The sequence below is a fragment of the Nothobranchius furzeri genome, chromosome 3, assembly GCF_043380555.1.
Source record: "Nothobranchius furzeri strain GRZ-AD chromosome 3, NfurGRZ-RIMD1, whole genome shotgun sequence".
Lineage (NCBI taxonomy): Eukaryota > Metazoa > Chordata > Actinopteri > Cyprinodontiformes > Nothobranchiidae > Nothobranchius > Nothobranchius furzeri.
In genome coordinates this window covers 82,477,372-82,495,091 of record NC_091743.1, presented here as the reverse complement: position 1 = coordinate 82,495,091, position 17,720 = coordinate 82,477,372, and the positions used below count along the sequence as shown (strand labels likewise).

Genomic DNA, 17,720 nt, shown 5'->3' with positions numbered 1-17,720 from the left:
AACCAGAAGATTGGATCTTTTTAATACAGAGATTATGTAACCGTTATGTATTCACTCAGAGACAACAGAATAGAGAGAGTCAAGTTTAAAAGTTAAGAATTTTATTACTAACAAATTAAAGAGCGGGTCAAGTGTGCCTCAGAGTCCTTCTCCACCCACGTATCAATTTTAAAAACTGCAACAGGCGTTGCCTGGCAGACCGAGAGGGCGAAGCCGCGGCAGTGACGAAGACGATGGGTAACGAGATGATGCTAGCTCCCTTCACTCTGAGCAGTCATTAGAAGTGGAGGACGTTTCTCCCCCTCCTTACCCAGACACTTGAGAAGAAAGGAACCAAGTCTATTTGGAGGAGACAAGCGGACCTGAGCCTTATTGTTTTGAGCTTGTGAGTTGCCTGAAACTACCGGAACTGACCCAACAGATCCAGCTCTGAATGGTAAGTAGCCGTTAGCCATAGCATTAGGTTAGCTGCAGGGTTTGGCTCCACGGCCCTAGAGAGCTAGTATTCAGCATGTTTTAGAGATATATCTGCTTTAACACACCTGGTTTTAATCAGCAACAAATAGCTGAGCTGCTTAACAGCTAATCTTTTTTTTTTGAGAAGTTTGAGAAGTTTAATGAGAAATTAAAATCAATAGTACAACATAATAGTATAACAAAGAAACATTTGCAGGTTTACAAGCAAACACACAACTTACACAATGCTAAGAATGGGTGCAGGCAGAAGCATAAGCTTATAAGCCCAGCCCCCCAAACCCTTTGAACTTAAACAAAATTTTAGAATAGCATACCGATTCCATAATTTTTACATCATGTTTGAAATGTCTGGGAATATATTCAAATCCCCATTCTAGCTTTATAAAAACAAAATAATGATAACCTGTTAAAGCAGGAAAACCACTGAAACGTGCTGGATATCAGCTCTCCAGGAGCCCTGGGCTCAAGTTAGTCTGCTGCATAAAGTTATGAAAATACCCCATGAGAAAATTATTCTGTAATGTGTTCAGCCCACTAAAACTGCCCTGATTTCATTATTCATTTACTGATACCAGCTGCTCTCTTGGTCGTAGGTGATCCTCTGGTGTCTGCAGCTGGTCTCCTGCTGGTGTTGTCAGGATCAGGAGCTTCCAGAAGAATGTGCCTTTCAATGACTCTTTCCCCCTTATTTGTTATATTAATTAAATAAATCTCAATTTATATATTTCCTGTTTTTGTTCATGTCCATAAATACTTAAACATGCTTGAAATTAAAACGAGCTTTTAACAGTGAGGTGCTAGTTTAATTCATCACAATAGAGCTAGTTAAACATGCAACAAAAATGTGATAATGTAATTTATAAATATCCATTAAATTATAAAAACTGGAATCAAAATAAGACATTTGGCAGCACAAAAAACTTGTCAAACACAATATTTATTATAATAATTGTAGGCAGACAGGAGACAGAGCTGATGGAGGTTCTCAGTCATCAAAGGATGGCTGAAGGCTTTCCAGGAACAGGAGATGTGGTGTTGCCTCTTCTCTCTATTCTGCCAGATGAGCTGATAGGTTACAGGTGTGTGAGGACATCCTCATGCTGTCATAACCAGATGACATGAGTTTTCAGGTGATCAGCCAGACTAATGATGAGATGCAGAAAGAAATCCAGGACAGTGTACAGTAATAACAATAATAATATGTGGTGTTGCTCACCTTATGTGCTGTTATAGAGTTATTAACGTGTGCCTGCCTCATGGTGTAGAGTCCATATTTTGCTGAGTGTCCTGCAATAATGCAGGTTATTAGTTAATTTACTTTTGATAGCAAAGAACAAAATATTTAATGTAAAAGTTATTTACCAGGTGAATCAGCTCACACATCACCACCAAGTGTCACAGGGGCAGAATCGCTAGCCTCCTTCATGATGTCATGATGTAATCACATACTTATTTAATTGTTAATATCTTAAAATTCTGAAATGTTTTTATTTATTTTTTTTACCTTGAACAGTTCACTGAGCTTGCACTGTCACTGAGGTGGAAGCTGGAATCAACAGCAGACACCTCACATCTTGGTCTTTTCAGGGGTGTGGACGCTGCTCTGGGACTTTCTGGAAGATGAATTTCCATCATGGTCCCTGTGTCACAAGACACACTGAGGCTGTGAACTCTATTCTGAGTGGTTATGTAAAAACAAAGAAACAGCACATTTATAAATGTTTAAAAGAGCATAAAATCACGTGTAACAATAATCTGTGAAACAAATTAAAACTAGAAGGTGATAATAAAATGTTTACATAGAAGATTATTAAAAATAATTCACCTTTGATACGCCGGTAAGGCTTCACGTCAGCCTGGACAAATGCATTCTTGCAGATTACTAAATCAGTCTGACAGCCAATGTCTTGGGTAGATTTAGCCTGAAAAAAATAGAAGCACATTGTTGTTGGAGTTTATAAAGTCAGATAATATACAAAAGAAACTGTCCTATATAGGTGCTTTATAACATTCCTAGTGTGTGATCGTTATTATAACGTAAAAGTCAGTCACATATGATGTGAAGAGCCTGAAATGCGACCTCCTGAACAGAATTCCTCACAGAACCGGGTCACGTTGTGGTGTAAAGCTGGATTTCACGCTGTAATGCTGTCTGTCAACTAGTGCTGCGTTAGTTAGAGCCACTGTTATCAGAATTACAGACTGACACAAAAACAACCCGAATTTTCTCCGAGCCTGACAGTAATAGTCATGTGGACCATTTCGTCGGCCAGGGCTTCGAGATATGTTCCGATTCGCCGCTGACTCTAACCTTACATCCCGTTCCACATTTTGTGAACTTGACAAATTAGCCCGAAGGCAGTGCAGACTGATATTAGCTAAATGAAGTGATCCACATCTCTCAAACTTTGCATTTAGGTAGGGAATTGTCTTTAGAAGATGTTATAACTTTTTTTTAGCTTACTCTCCTCAGACTGGAGCCCGCCATGGTGGGGGAGCAGAGTCAGTGGGCTGCATCTAAATCGTGGAAGAGCCACGGTGGGCACGGCCTCCCTCTTCAAACGGAGACGTGCAGAATAACCCAGTTCAAACTCCATCATGTTGGCGATGGAATCACGGGTAAAATGCTGGTTGCAAACTACAGCACCAGGCGGGAGCTGACTGTTTTCCAGTACATCGATTACGCGCAATCACTGGCGCCTAATTTCTAAGTCCAGCGGAAAGGAGTGCAACCCCACAGAGCCACCGAACCCACTACACTACACCCTCTCACCATACTAACACGATAGGAGCACTAAACCCGAACTACTTTCCTAATCACACTAACAGCTAAACACTAACTAAACTACAATATCCAACAGCCAAGCTAACACTAAATAAGTATGTATAACACTAAAAGATATGCTAAAGATTAGGATATGCTAATGCTGTATGCTAATGCTGAACTACCGCTAACCGTCCGACACTCGCTTGCAAATCCAACTCCCAACTCGCCACAAGGCGTGGCCGAGACTCTCGATGCTTTTATAACTTTGACACAGAGCTGCTACGTAGTACTCTACTGGTTTACGTAGTATCTTTCTCTTTAGCCATTGGCTAAAGTGTATTCAAAATGGCTCAAACTCTATGTTTTAAGCTGAAGGTGGCACTATACTGTGGTATTTAGGCAGAATTTTTAATTTTTAAAGAAAATGCACCAAAATGCTAAAATGATGAATACACACACATTTAAAACACTATTAGACACTCATTTATACAGTTCATCAGCAAAAAAAAGTTGATGTAGACGTTACTTGCTCTTTAAACTAGGCTGACTTCAGAACTAAGTGTACAGTGTAACTAAAAATGGATGAGACGGTGAATGGATGACGTGTCATGTAAATCAGAACCAGCAAATCCAAAGAAGCGATTAGTTCTGACGGGAACTGAAGATGTTGTTTTGAAATAAGCTTGGGTTAGTTTCAGAACTGCATGAGACACCATCAAGCCGGGTCTACCTGCCTTGGGGAAGTCCTCTGGTAGATCAGGAATGTCGAGGCCCAGCGGACCCTCTCTGGAAACCGAGCTGGTAGAAAAAGTCGCGGTTCCGACCAGACCCGTCTTGAGTTACCTCCGGCACACGGCTGTTTTATTGGCGTCTGTTCAGACCCAGCCTGGGTCGGTGGAGCTTTTATTCTGAAAGGAGCTGTGGTTGCCGCTGGTTGTTATAGCGACTGGATTTTTCAGCTTGTCTTGGTTCTTTCGGTTGAAGAGTTAAAGGTCGGATTGGCCACTCCGACGCTTGCTCTGGAACTCTTGAACTTAGGTTAGAGCTGACGTGGCATCTGTTTTATACCTCGGATGTTATGGTTTATTGTCGAATGAAAATGACCAAACACCGTCAGAAGCACGCCTCCGTCAGATCTGTAAGGTTATGATTGGATCAGTGAAAGAATGTGTTATGTCTTTTTAACACTACGTGAAATGAGTCCTGTTGGAATCCTTAAAGTCACAGACTTATTTTCTAGGATCATAATTTAGTAATTAGTATTTTAATTTCACAGGTCGGTCACATCTTATTATATTGACTAACACTGATGGATTAGCTTATTAAAATAGAGTTCTTTGATTAATTAAAAGAAAATAGTTCATTCTTCGTTCTTCTGTCTTCATTGCTGGAACGTAAACAGTTTAGAAGCGAATGCATGACCTTGAGGCTGTTTCATGCACTCTGACACTGTGTCAAAAGGAAACAGCTGTTAGAGGGTAGAAATGACTCATCACGTTACATACATAACACTACATTTCAACAGCATGCTTTTAGACAGGTGGGTGGTTAAATTCCAGATTTGTCGGCTCCACATCCATGATGGGAATGCCCCTCTCCACCACATCCCAAAGGTGCTCTAGCGAACTGAGATCAGATGACTGTGGAGGCCATTTGGGTCCAGTGAACTCACTGTCATGTTCAAGAAACCAGTCTGAGATGATTGGAGCTTTATGACATGGTGTACTATCCTTCTGGAAGTTGCCATCACAAGATGGGTACATTGTGGTCATAAAGGGATGGACATGGTCAGCAACAATACTCTGGTAGGCTGTGGCTTAGCAACAATGATCAATTAGTACTAAGGTGCCCAAAGTGTGCCAAAGAATGTCCCCCACACCATCACACCACCAGCAGCAGCCTGAACCATTGATGTGAGGCAGGATGGATCCATGCTTTCACGTTGTTGACGCCAAATTCTGACTCTAGACTCATCAGACCAGGAAACATTTTTCCAATCCTCTATTGTCCAACTTTGGTGAGCCTGTGTGGAATGGATCATAGCCTGTTTCCTGTTCTTAGCTGACATGAGTGGCACCGGGTGTGGTCTTCTGCTGCTGTAGTCCATCTGCCTCAAGGTTCGACGTGTTGTGTGGTCAGAGATGCTCTTCTGCAGACCTTGGTTGTAGCGAATGGTTATATAAGCTACTGTCGCCTTTCTATCAGCTCGAACCAGTCTGACCATTCTCCTCTGACCTCTGGCATCAACAAGGCACTTTCACTCACAGAACACCGCTCACTGAATGTTTTTCCCTTTTCAGACCATCCTCTGGAAACCCTAGAGATGGTTGTGTGTGACAGTCCCAGAAGATCAGCAGTTTCTGAAATACTCAGACCAGCTCGTCAGGCAACAACAACTACGCCACGTTCAAAGTCACTTTAATCTCCTTTCTTCCCCATTCTGAAGCTCGGTTTGAACTGCAGTGGATTGTCTTCACCATGTCAACATGCCTAAATGCGTAGAGTTGCCACCATGTGATTGGCTAATTAGTAATTTGTGTTAATGAGCAGTTGGACCGGTGTACCCAATAAAGTGGCCAGTGAGTGTAGACTGGGTCAGACAAACCAGCCTAAAGGATTGAACCCAATCACAACTTTCTTTGTATGAGGATGACTTAACCTTATCTTTCAGGAAGGGAGATGACTTCATGGTCCTCTGATCCCTTCTGGTATCTGGGCAACCACTCCTATCTCTATTATGTTTGGGTGGCAGTCCTTGCCTGGGCAGGGGATGAGATAATATTAGATAACAGAACCCCCTCCCCCAACTCACCACCCCCTCCACGCTCACACCAAGATTTCTCCTTTTTCTTGATTTTCTTTTCTCCTGTGTCTGGTTGACCACCCCACTCTTTTTTCCATATTTGAACAACCTCTCCTATCACTCTCCCCTGCCCTGTGTCTTAAGTTTTACACAAGTGTCAAACTCAGTTTGGTCCAAAACCCAAGCTTTGCGCCTTGATTTGACCTTAAGTTGTCTCAAAAGACAAGAAGATCATTGGTTATATTTAACTGATGAAGCCAGTTGGCAGACTAATGGCTCTTTGTCATTGCTCAGCATGGCTGCACTTGGCTAGACTGTACTCTGCCCTACATGGTTCAGGTGGTTTTTGATTCCAACAGAGAAAGGCGGACGTACAAAGGCATGTGGGTTACTCTCCACCCTCTAGCCTGAAAGTCTCTGACATTACGTTTTCTGCCCTGCTCTGTACACTTGGAACCACATCAAAGGCAGTGCTATAAAAGGAATGGCAACCTGGCACCTGTTAGTAATAGAAACACATTGAAACAGAGTTGAACAGAATTGAGACATGCCGAATAAGTACTTAATAAATACTTAATACTTAATACTCAAGAATAAATATGCCTATGGGGGCCTAAGTCACTTCCGCACCATGGGTCCTCGGAAGAACGAAAAAATGAATGCAAGTCAACGGGGCTAAAAATGTTATTTTCTAATCTGCTTAGCCTTAGGCCATGGATCACACATATGTTGTACTGCAATTTAAATAAAAAGTAATGATGGGTGTTTCGACCACGCCAGTCATGTACTTTGAGATTTATTAGCTTGTAAAAGTTCGTAATTAGCATGACTACACACCACGTTGCATATGTGACGTCACCACATAATCTCCTCTCCGTTAGCGTAGCTGCTACCTACCAAATGACCAGATTTATGGTGGTTCTTTCCTCCTGTGGGAAGTTTGCTGAATTTACAGCCCTTTTCCCTCAGTTTTCTCCGTGTCTGGTTCGATGACATTACTTTCGTGAAGCGCATTCGGAGTCCTGGACTTATTTTCACATAAAACTTAAAATAACGTCTCCCCCCCCCCCCCCCCCCCCCCCGTTCGAAAATAAGCACGTTCTTGGTATCAAAATACGTCTTTAAAATTCACGGACATCATATGTGAAATCCATGGCGCAAATCAAGTGAAATTAGAAAATAGCGTTTTTAGCCCCATTGACTTGCATGCATTTTTTCGTTTTTCCGGGGACCCCTGGTGTGGAAGGGACTTAGGCTCCCTATAGACCTGTTCTTGGGTTCTCGCAAAATCTACTGTTGCATCATCATGGTCAAGAATACACCACTGTAAAGTTACACAAAATATGTTTTCTGCTTCATCCTCCTACTGGTTGAAAGTGGAAAGTGCTAACGCTAACACAAGACAACTGATACTAAAATAAGCCACAAGATGAAAAGATCCACACTGTTGGACAAAAATATTATTACTTACAAGTGAAGAAGCAACAAAGCCAGGTCACCACCATTCCCTGATTTTGCTGCCTCCTTTAACGCCCTCTATTGAGTGTATAGGCCACTCCACCATGTTCACTCTCGTTTTAAGTCTTTGCTTCGCCTTCAAAGTCATTACTCTCTTACTTTTACTTCCAGGCTCCACCATGATGCCAGCAAATAAAAGCTAACAGCTAGCCTTTGTATTATCTACCAGTAGAGTAAACAGCTACTGCTGTGAAGCAGGTAGAAAGCTCCATCTATTGCACCTACACATGCCAAAAAGCTGTAAGTGCGATTTCTGGTCAGCAAAGGGCTGCAGACTGCTGTCCAGTGTGAATCTGCTACAGGGTATGGCTGAAGAATCACAGGAGCAAGTTTGAAAGCAATAGCTTAAAATGTTAAAAATTCTTTAGTGTTTCTTTTAAGCAAAGTGTCCATTTCTGTAAATCTGTTTTTAGCTGTCTCTCATCTGATTCTGTTATCATATTACAGCTGCAGTAAGTTAGTCTCGTTCCCCTAAAACATCCAACATTTACGTATTTCTCTTGTTTCTCAGGTGATCGAGCAGACCCCTGTAAGTTCCAAGCGTGTAATGAGTTTTCCAAGTGCAAGGTGAACCAGTGGTCAGGTGAAGCAGAGTGTGTCTGTGACCCTGGCTACCTGAGTGTTGACGACTTACCATGTCAGAGCATCTGTGAGGTCCAGCATGACTTCTGCCTCAACGATGGCAAATGTGACATAATTCCTGAGAAGGGCGCCATCTGCAGGTGAGAGTGGAATTTATGCTGTTTGACCTAAAACTTAACAATAGGAAAACTTTTGTCTTTTAGAAAAGTCAACCACTACTTAAAGACACAGTGTGTAATATTTCTACTTGTTTACTATCAAATTCTGTGTATCTCGTTCATAAACATTTCCACTTTCATTTACTCATTCACTGCCATTGACGACTAATGTCGTTATTTTAAATCCAACCGTTCACTGCCAATGATGACTAAAGTAGTCATTTGCATTTTTATACTGTGCGGCATCAGAACAAGCCCCGCACCGTGAGAACAAACATCCCAGCTCTAAAGCCGATCTTCATCCGCTTAAATCACACATCACGTTATCAGGATGCAGAAAATCCATGTGTTAGGAGATCTTTTTGGGCCGCCGCCGTAAAAAAAAAAGTGAGGCGTGAACCGGAAAAGCTTCTGCCGATCACAATTCGACAACGGATTATGAAAGAATGGATAGTGCTCGAAACGCGCTGATTCTTCCTGATGTAAGAGGTGAGTCTCCGCTTTGTTTTGTTAGTTTAGGCATTGGCGTCATCATAGAGCGCAACGTTCTGTGACTCTTAAAACAATAGTGAAAACGCTGGCAGTGAAGGGCTTTTTTGATCAGGAAACGGCTGGCAGTGAATGAGTTAATATTTCTCATCTATTTTAATTATTTCTTTTTTATTTAAATTTTATATTTTTTCATATACATGTGCCATCTGGAAATATGGAAGCAGTTTATGCAAATACAAGATATAATGTTCAGTTTCACATTTGCGCTTTGACATGAAAGTTCTCCTCCCTCTGAACATTGTGCATGGGATGGTGACAGTTTTCTCTATGGCAGCCTTGGTTTGGGGAAATTCTGCTTCTTCCCCTTGGGTTGCTTGCCCTGTTCAAACCTCATGTGATTGCTGGATTGCGTGTTCAGCTGAAAGGGGAGAAGGAAATTACAAATTGACCTTTTATGTGTATGGGCGACCATGTGCAATACCAATTCTGAACTGCATGGCGCTAAAGAGTCAAGTTTTTTTTTACACACTGTACCTTTAACTTCCTTACATCTTGCTTGGCATAGTAAGAGGAGTTTGAACTTGCAAATCTGACTAAAAAGCTAGTCATCTTGGTTGAGCTGACTGAAATGTTAAGGAGAGGTTATTAAAAATACCATCAACAACTTGGTAAAGGCTTATTAAGACTCATCTATTTGTGAGAAAGGCCCTGATATAAAGTCATAGAAATAACAATTGTATATTGGTAAAGTTTGTACAGATACATGGTTATCAATTAATCTGTCAGATAAATGCCATAAACATCAATTGAATAGAGTTCTTAGGGGAATTGGTGAACCTAGATGAAAAAAATACAAAATACATAAATAATAGTATCATCTGCATACAAGAGGATATGTTTTTAAAAGGAGGCTGAAGCTGTGATCTGAGGAACACAGTGAGATGTTTCCGATGAGTTTTAGGCAAGATCAAACCTGTTGTTTTCTACAGGTGTCGGGTAGGAGAGAACTGGTGGTATCGTGGGGAGCACTGTGAAGAGTACGTCTCTGAGCCATTGGTGGTGGGCATCGCCATCGCCTCGGTGGCTGGTTTCCTCCTGGTGGCTGGTGGGATCATCATCTTCCTTGCTAGAACGCTCAGAGAGCAGTATGATGATGAGGACTCCGAGAATCCTCTTCGGTGAACAAAACTGCTGACATTTAAAAGTCACCTTCGATCTGAATATTTACTTCTCAGCATTAAAGTTATCCCTCCTTTTCTTCTAGACAGGGGGATGGTGCTCCAACTTTGAAAAGTGCTACCAAGTTTAACCAGATGTATGAGAATGACCCAGTCACTGCCCAGTACTACCATCGCTACGATGATACCCCACCTCAGTACCATTACTGCTGTGACTCCACCCTCCCCCAGGATAGCTCCAGTGACCTAAACAGTGAAGAAATTCAGAAGATCCTTCAAAACACAACGCTGACTAGAGAGGTAAGAAACCACAAACATACATACTTTTTGTTTTAAATAAAATTCAACTATTTATTTGTGGAAGACGGTGGCACAGGAGTAAGGTACTCGTCCCATAATTGGAAGGTTGCAGGTTTGAGCCCCGCTCAGTCTGTCACTGTCCTTGTGCAAGCCACTTAACCCCCATTGCCTGTGGTGATCGGAGGGACCGGTGGTGCCAACGGTCAGCAGCCTCGCCTCTTGTCAGTGCACCCCAGGGCAGCTGTGGCTACATTGTAGCTCATCCCCACTAGTGTGTGAATGTGTGTGTGAATGGGTGAATGACTGATTGTGTTGTAAAGTGCCTTGGGGGTTCCAGTATTCTAGAAGGCGCCATATCAAATACACGCCATTTACCATTTATAAGTTCATTCCTATAAATGTAAAACAGAAGTGGCCCAATGGTGGATCCCTGGGGAACACCACAAGTACACAAAGCTTCTCAAAGCATAATGGATAACGGAAGATTATATAATAGCTGAACAAAGATCAGGTTCTTTTACTTTTGATATTTCAAGAAGGCTGCAAAGCTCTTTTCAGGGCAAAGATTTATTTGTACCATAATTTAAGACAAAACAGTTGGTCCTAAATGTATGTCCAACAGGCAACAGCCTGAAACCACAGTAGATTAATTATAATTCACTATTTATTAAAATTCAGATGGTTCCTGACCATCCTCAGCATTTTATTATCTGCTGTAGTTTGTGTCAGTGTTCCTGGTTTGGTGAACTCTCAAGGGGCTTTCCAGAGAGTTCCTGTTTGTCAAGTGACTTTCTCCACCTCGGAGCTTTAGCTTCGGTTTCTTCATTCGGTTGGGTGATTTGAATTCTTCTGGCAGAGCTGACTCAATGTTGTGACGTTTCTTTGGCTCAGACGCTTTCAGGCTCAGTAGGATGTCTGTACTACGCTCTTATTTTTACCTGCAGCTCAGCCTCCCCCTTTTCCTCCTCCTGCTGGGATCTTACATAAAGTTGATCTCTGTGCGCTGACCTTTGACCTCTCCACAGGAGATCCAGGAGCGTCTCAGAATCATTGAGTTGTGTTCCAGAGATCAGCGCTTTGCAGACTTCATGCGCCAGACTCAAGTGTGAGTGTTTTTTTTTGTATGAAACATGATGAAAGAATCAACTCTAAGCAAATGAAGAACAAACTGCAGAAACTCAACACTTTTAACTCAGTTTGAGTTTTATTATGACATCATATTTGTTGAAGGAAACCTTTTAAAACAAATGGACAATCTGACAACTTTTCTCCACTTTGACCACTAGTAAAACCACAAAGAAATAACAGTGAAGGCCTTCTTCTTGTCACTCCTGTTTCTCTGTTTATGTTCAGCATGATTTTGTGGTTTGTCTGTCTGCCACAATCTAACCTAACTAATCCTGCAGATTCCTGGAGAGGAGAGGGAGCTCCACTACATAACGGCTCAGCAGTCAGACCTCCAGGTACCTGTAGTGCTCTTCTTTATTTAGTTCAGTTTAACCTCACAGGTGGATAAACAAACTACACTACCCATCAACCCCAGCGCCAGATCAGATTGTATCTTTGAACTGGAAGAACTTGAAAGGAAAATACTATTGCATGTTGTAAATACTGGTGATGGCATAATGCCCAAAAATCTAACTTCCAGTATTAGAAAGTCTGCAGTAGTTGGAAACAAGGTATGCCCACTTTTTGAAATCTATCCTGTAGCATGACTCATTAACCTCCTCTCACATTCAGAGGAAAGATCTGAAGTAGAGGAAACAGAATAATCTGACTCCACTACAAAGTCCACATCAGACAGATAGTTTCTCCAGAAGTTTCAGGCTGCAGGATCTAATCCAGAACAAGTTGCATACTTATCTTGCTCCTTTGTTGTAACGGAATTGAGTTGACCAGATAATCAAACTACAAAGTGTTTGATGGTATCTGAGCTCCAGCCAGGTGCAATAACATACCAATTGATTTTGTTTTCTACACTTTGAAGTTCAGTGAGAGAGTGAAACTGTGTTTTATCTACTGGGCTGCATGGTGGCGCAGTTGTTAGCACTGTTGCCTTGCAGCACGAAGGTTGCAGGTTACAAACTCGGCTGCGCCCTTTCTGTGTGGAGTTGCGTGTTCTCCCCATGCATGCATGGGTTTCCTCTGGGTACTCTGGTTTACCCCACAGATCACAACATGGGGCAGCAGTAGCTCAACAGGTTGAGTGGGTTTCCAGTCATCAGAAGGTTGCAGGTTCGATCCCGGCTCCGGACAGAGAATTCTGCTGTTGTGTCCTTGGCCAAGACACTTAACCCACCTTACCTGCTGGGACTGGTGGCGCCTGTGCTCGGCAGCCTCGCCTCTGTCAGTGCGCCGCAGGGCAGCTGTAGCTACATCATAGCTCATCAGCATCAGTGTGTGAATGTGTGTGTGAATGGATGAATGATACACTGTAGTGTAAAGCGCTTTGGAGTCCTTACTCTGAGAGGCGCTATACAAGTGTGGGCCATTTATCATTTATCATTTATTTATCTATAGGTTATAAATTGTAAGTCGCTTTGAATAAAAGCGTCTGCCAAATAAATAAACATAAACATAAACATAAACATACTCACCAGAGGTCTGGTTGACCTTTTGACTTCCGTACAAACAGCAGAAGATCTAAAGAAATGTGTAGAGTTTCTCGCCTGGGCCACATATGGAGAGAAAGGACTGAATATGGTGGTGAACAATAAAAACCATACATTTCAATCAATCAATCAATACTTTATTAATCCCAGAGGGAAATTAGAGACTACTTTTCTCCAAAATGAAACCCTGATATCACAGAAAGCAGGAGTATTTGTTGCAGATGTTACAGGATCGAAAACTGTGGTTTGAATGGAAGTCAATGGGACGTTTTTGTCCGCTCAGATCGATCTGTTTTTACACAAAAGCTACTGATGCAAACATTTTTATTTATTAGATATTTCATAACGTAACCAAGACTGATTTATAATAAATGCATCAGGAAGAAAAAGTTTTTATTTTTTGGGAAAATAACAAATTTTTCGTGTTTTTTCATAAATTATAGCAATGACTTTGAGTAATCAAACCAATATTTGAAGGATTAGAATCCTCAAAATAGTGGAAGTTTTTATATTTTGAGCAGGGCTGAAGTTGTTTAACAGAACTATGAAAAAAAGCAAAAGAAAATATTAATGCATACATTTTTATAGCCATTTTTACCAGCGGACGTTTTTGTCCTATAAAGACTCAAGTGTATAGTGGGTTTATTTTTTTTTCATAGTGTTCCCTTGGTTTATTTTCAAAATTGCAATTTGAATTTCAAAATTTATCCAGAGAGAGGTTTTGCGACTAACTTTTGTACCATATGCACAAACAATGTTGAAATGGCATCCAAAAGAAAAGCAAAAAAAAAAAAAAAAACCTGCCCAAATGTACAAAAATGTCCCGAACGAAGCCTGACGGTTAAACCACTAGGGGGAGAAATGGGAAACTTATAATTTAAAGGATTGTTTTTTTAATTTTATGTAAAGCTTGTTGTTTTAACACCATTTTCCCTCTGAACCCAGACTTTACCAGGAGAAATGAGGAGGACTTTACCCTCTGGATGGACTGGAGGTGACTAGATGCTGACAGATGTTGGAGTTTTTTATTCTTTCTGTTTCCTCCTGGGATGGAAGTGAACTTTGACTTCTCTTTACTTGATTTTTACTTTTTTTTTGTTTTGTTTGTTTTTTGTTTTTTGTATTTTGGATGAACACTTGACTTGCTCATTTCAAACCGCTGATCACCTTCATTGCTGATGACGTGTTTTACACTTCCTGTTGGATAATCTGCTTACACTTGACCGGCCGGTGTCCCCTGCTGCTGAGGAAACCATTCTGGTGTTTTCTTGTGTTTCTGGAGCGGTGACCTGCAGCGTCTCTCCCTGTCGGTGCCTTCACTGCTCTGTTAGCTCTTCTGGAGTGTGATGGGAAGAACCTCAGAGTCTCTGATGTAAATCTGCTCTCCTGTAAATTCACTCATTAACACCTGAGCTCCGTTCTGCTTTGCTGTCTCGAATGTTTACATTTCTGTGTGAGTGGTAGATTCGGACCTTTCTGAGTTGTCTAGCTCGTCTTGTGTTTGTGTTTTCAGAACTAACTTCAACAGTAAAAAATATTGTTTTGTTCCTGCAGAGTTTGGATCCTACCCATGATGTGGGTTGTGCATGAGACCTACAAGGATGTTTTATTCCTGGTATCTTGGTAACATTAGTTACCTCGGCGATCTCGGTTAGACCCGGTCTAGTTCTGCTTCAATATATCTTTTCTTAATTTCTTTTTACTTGAAATTTCTCTTTGTGCAGGTTAATGATTGTCTGGTTGTTGTTTTGCTTTTTAACCGGAAAGCCCAGACGGCCCTGACATTTATTAGTCATCCAGTATGGCGCGGTATGGGGGCCAAAATTAAGACTACTGCCCAGCAGCAGGAGGCTGCATAAATTCTGAAGCAAACTACCGACCTGATTAACGATAAGCTGGCGCCGGTAACTGAGAGGCTGGCGCTGCTTACTGAGAAATAGCACCTTTACCGGCGTTATTACTAGAGACGCTAGGGACTAGCAGCCCTCGGCTGGTCATTGACTGGTTCACACACTCCTTCTGCTGTCTATTAGCATGGATAGGCTAGCGTTAGCCTGGACGGGCTTTGCATTGGAGCATTGGAGAGGCTAGCCATTAGCGTGCCTAGGCTGGCCACTAGCTGGATTTCCTACCCCCTTGACGGACCATTAGCATGGATAGGCTGGCGTTAGCATCGGAGAGGCTAGCCATTAGCGTGCCTAGGCTGGCCACTAGCTGACTAGTGACTCTCCGAGACATGCTGATGGCTAGCCTCTCCGATGCTAACGCCAGCCTATCCATGACTAAGATCCGTCAAGGGGGTAGGAAATCCAGCTAGTGGCGTGCCTAGGCACGCTAATGGCTAGCCTCTCCAATGCTAACGCCAGCCTATTCATGCTAATAGTCTGTCGAGGAGGTAGGAAATCCAGCTAGTGGCCATCCTAGGCACGCTAATGGCTAGCCTCTCCAATGCTAACACCAGCCCGTCCAGGCTAACACTAGCCTATCCATGCTAATAGACAGCAGAGTGAGTGTGTGAACCAACCAGTCAATGACCAGCCAAGGGCTGCTAGTCCCTAGCGTATCTAGTAGTAACGCCGGTAAAGGTGCTATTACTCAGTAAGCAGCGCCAGCCTCTCAGTTACCGGCGCCAGCTTATCATTAATCAGATCAGTAGTTTGCTTCGGAATTTATATAGCCTCCTGCTGCTGGGCAGTAGTCTTAATTTTGGCCCCCATACCTCACCATAATCCAGAGGCTTTTTTGTCCTCACTGGGCACCCATCCAGTGGGATTTCTGACTTTTGTGAAGGGCTGCTGTTGTCTCTGTGTTTTCTATTGTGTGTTTTTTATGCTGTTCTAGAGCAACAACAGTGTGATGTGTAAGTGTGTGCTGTCACACCATTCTAAAATAAAATGGAAATATTTTTACAGAGTTCCCATCCAACAGAGTGTTTGTGCGAGAGTTCCTGGAAGATTTTCTCGGGGTTGTCTGGATGTTTGACGAAAAGACTCGTGACGGAGCACCGATCAGCATCCGTTTGGACATTTTTTCAAACAGATAGTTGTACCCGTGGATCCATTTAACCCTATGACTGTAGAAGATTTGATCTCCCCACTGCTGAGACCAGAACTTTTCACCTGATGTGTCAGAGTGTGTCTCTTACAGAAAAAAATACAACAGAATTTTTGTTCTTGGTAAAAAGAAAAACTGCTTTTCAGTTGATAGTCAATGAAACAAAGTACAAGTGTTTGTTTTTAAACTGGAATATGGAACGCCCAAGCTCTAAAGTTACCTAGCTTGTAGGGGTGTCCCGATCAGGTTTCTTTGCCCTCGAGTCCGAGTAATTTGATTTAGAGAGTCTGCCAATACCGAGTCCTGATCTGATACTTTTGATACATGAAAAAAGAATAAAGAAAGCAAAGAAACAGATCCAGACTGTTTCATATATTTCATTTAATTAGCTTTATTTATACTTTTAACAACTCTTTTAACAAACAGATCACTTCTGTGAGATAGCTTGAACAATCAAGTAATTAATAACATAAATTCTTCACTTTTGGACTTTAGTGCAAATATAAAAAAATCTAATATAAAAACAAATAGCACCTCAACTTCAAACACCAAGCAGGGGTCTATTTTGCCTTGACCCCCAAAAGGCCTTGATAAAGCGCTGAGTTTTGAAGCTGATCTGAATTGTCCATCCATCCATTTTTGGCCACTTAAGCAGGGACGCAGCTGCCCGGAGCGCATGAGTAATCATCTCTGTGACTCCCGGTCTCCGCTGAGAGTCCGTATAAATAAAGAAACGTAGGTAGAAACAGGATCTTTTTCAGGCTCCCTTTGGGTGTGCAAGTTGAGGGCTTTAGGAGAGCCCAACGACCTTTCAACCTTAGCTCTCCTGTAATTTGAACCCTGTATCCGAGTCTGGATCGGGCAGTTATGCCTGATCCCGATCGACTCTGAAACCACGTGATCAGATCTGGGCATCCCTAATCTCGAGTGTCACATAATCAGATTAAATCCACAATGAAGAGAAATATTTGACCTATTTAAGCACCTCATAAGTTCCACTGATGAAGTCATATGGACCTCTGATGCCAGCTGCCCTATGTTCTTGCCCAATCGACTTCATTCTTTATGATCCTTTAAATGAGGATATGACGATGTTTATTTTTGACTACTCGTCCTATTCTGAAAGTGTGTGTGTCTGCTCTATCTTCTCCATCCCCAGTGAGTCGTAGCGGATGGCTGCTCAAACGAAACCAGGATCCTCTGGAGGTTTCTTCCTGTTAAGAGTTTTCCTCTTCACTGTCGCTGCATGCTTGCTTAGTAAGAGGATTGCTGTAAAGACACTAGTCAGTGACTCGATGCAACCTGCTGGGTTCCTTCAATGGGAAATTGAAATAGTTTGAATAATTAATTGAACTCAATGCACTGTTAAGTGGATTCAGTTGGAATGCTTACTTTGTACAGTGCCTTAAAGAGCAAGTCACTCCCAAATCAACTTTATTTTACTGATAAACTATATAAACAAGTGTAATTGTGCTGTAGACATGTGCAGTAATAGTGCAGTCAATATTTTGGCACTTTAGTGCATCTTAGTTCAAATTTAAATATTCTGCCTAAAACTGTCAGTGTTGAATTTAATTCTGCCATCGCTATTGGCTAAGAGGTACATTATGGCGTTAGCTGGTACATTATGATGTCACAATGCCGCGGTGAGCCTGTGTGTGTGTGGGTGTAGGCAACTGCATTTGTTGCATTTTTCAAACAGGAAGTGAGAGTGGAGTAAGCAGGGGGTGACTTGCTCTTTAAGACGACTCTTGTTGTGATTTAAATGTGGATTAAAAA

General features: G+C 41.9%; 1 protein-coding gene across 1 annotated transcript in view; it reads left to right on the top strand.

Annotated features, from left to right (window-relative positions):
• LOC107384657 (microtubule-associated protein futsch) overlaps positions 1–15,800 on the top strand; it is a 43,971-nt gene extending 28,171 nt beyond the window's left edge. Inside the window, exons 15-20 of the mRNA XM_054735987.2 lie at positions 8,077–8,287; positions 9,787–9,975; positions 10,062–10,275; positions 11,301–11,380; positions 11,682–11,738; positions 13,833–15,800. Coding sequence (XP_054591962.2) covers positions 8,077–8,287; positions 9,787–9,975; positions 10,062–10,275; positions 11,301–11,380; positions 11,682–11,715 — 728 coding nt within the window. The 3' untranslated portion in view covers positions 11,716–11,738; positions 13,833–15,800. The remainder of the gene's footprint in view (positions 1–8,076; positions 8,288–9,786; positions 9,976–10,061; positions 10,276–11,300; positions 11,381–11,681; positions 11,739–13,832) is intronic.
• Positions 15,801–17,720: the final 1,920 nt, after the last annotated feature.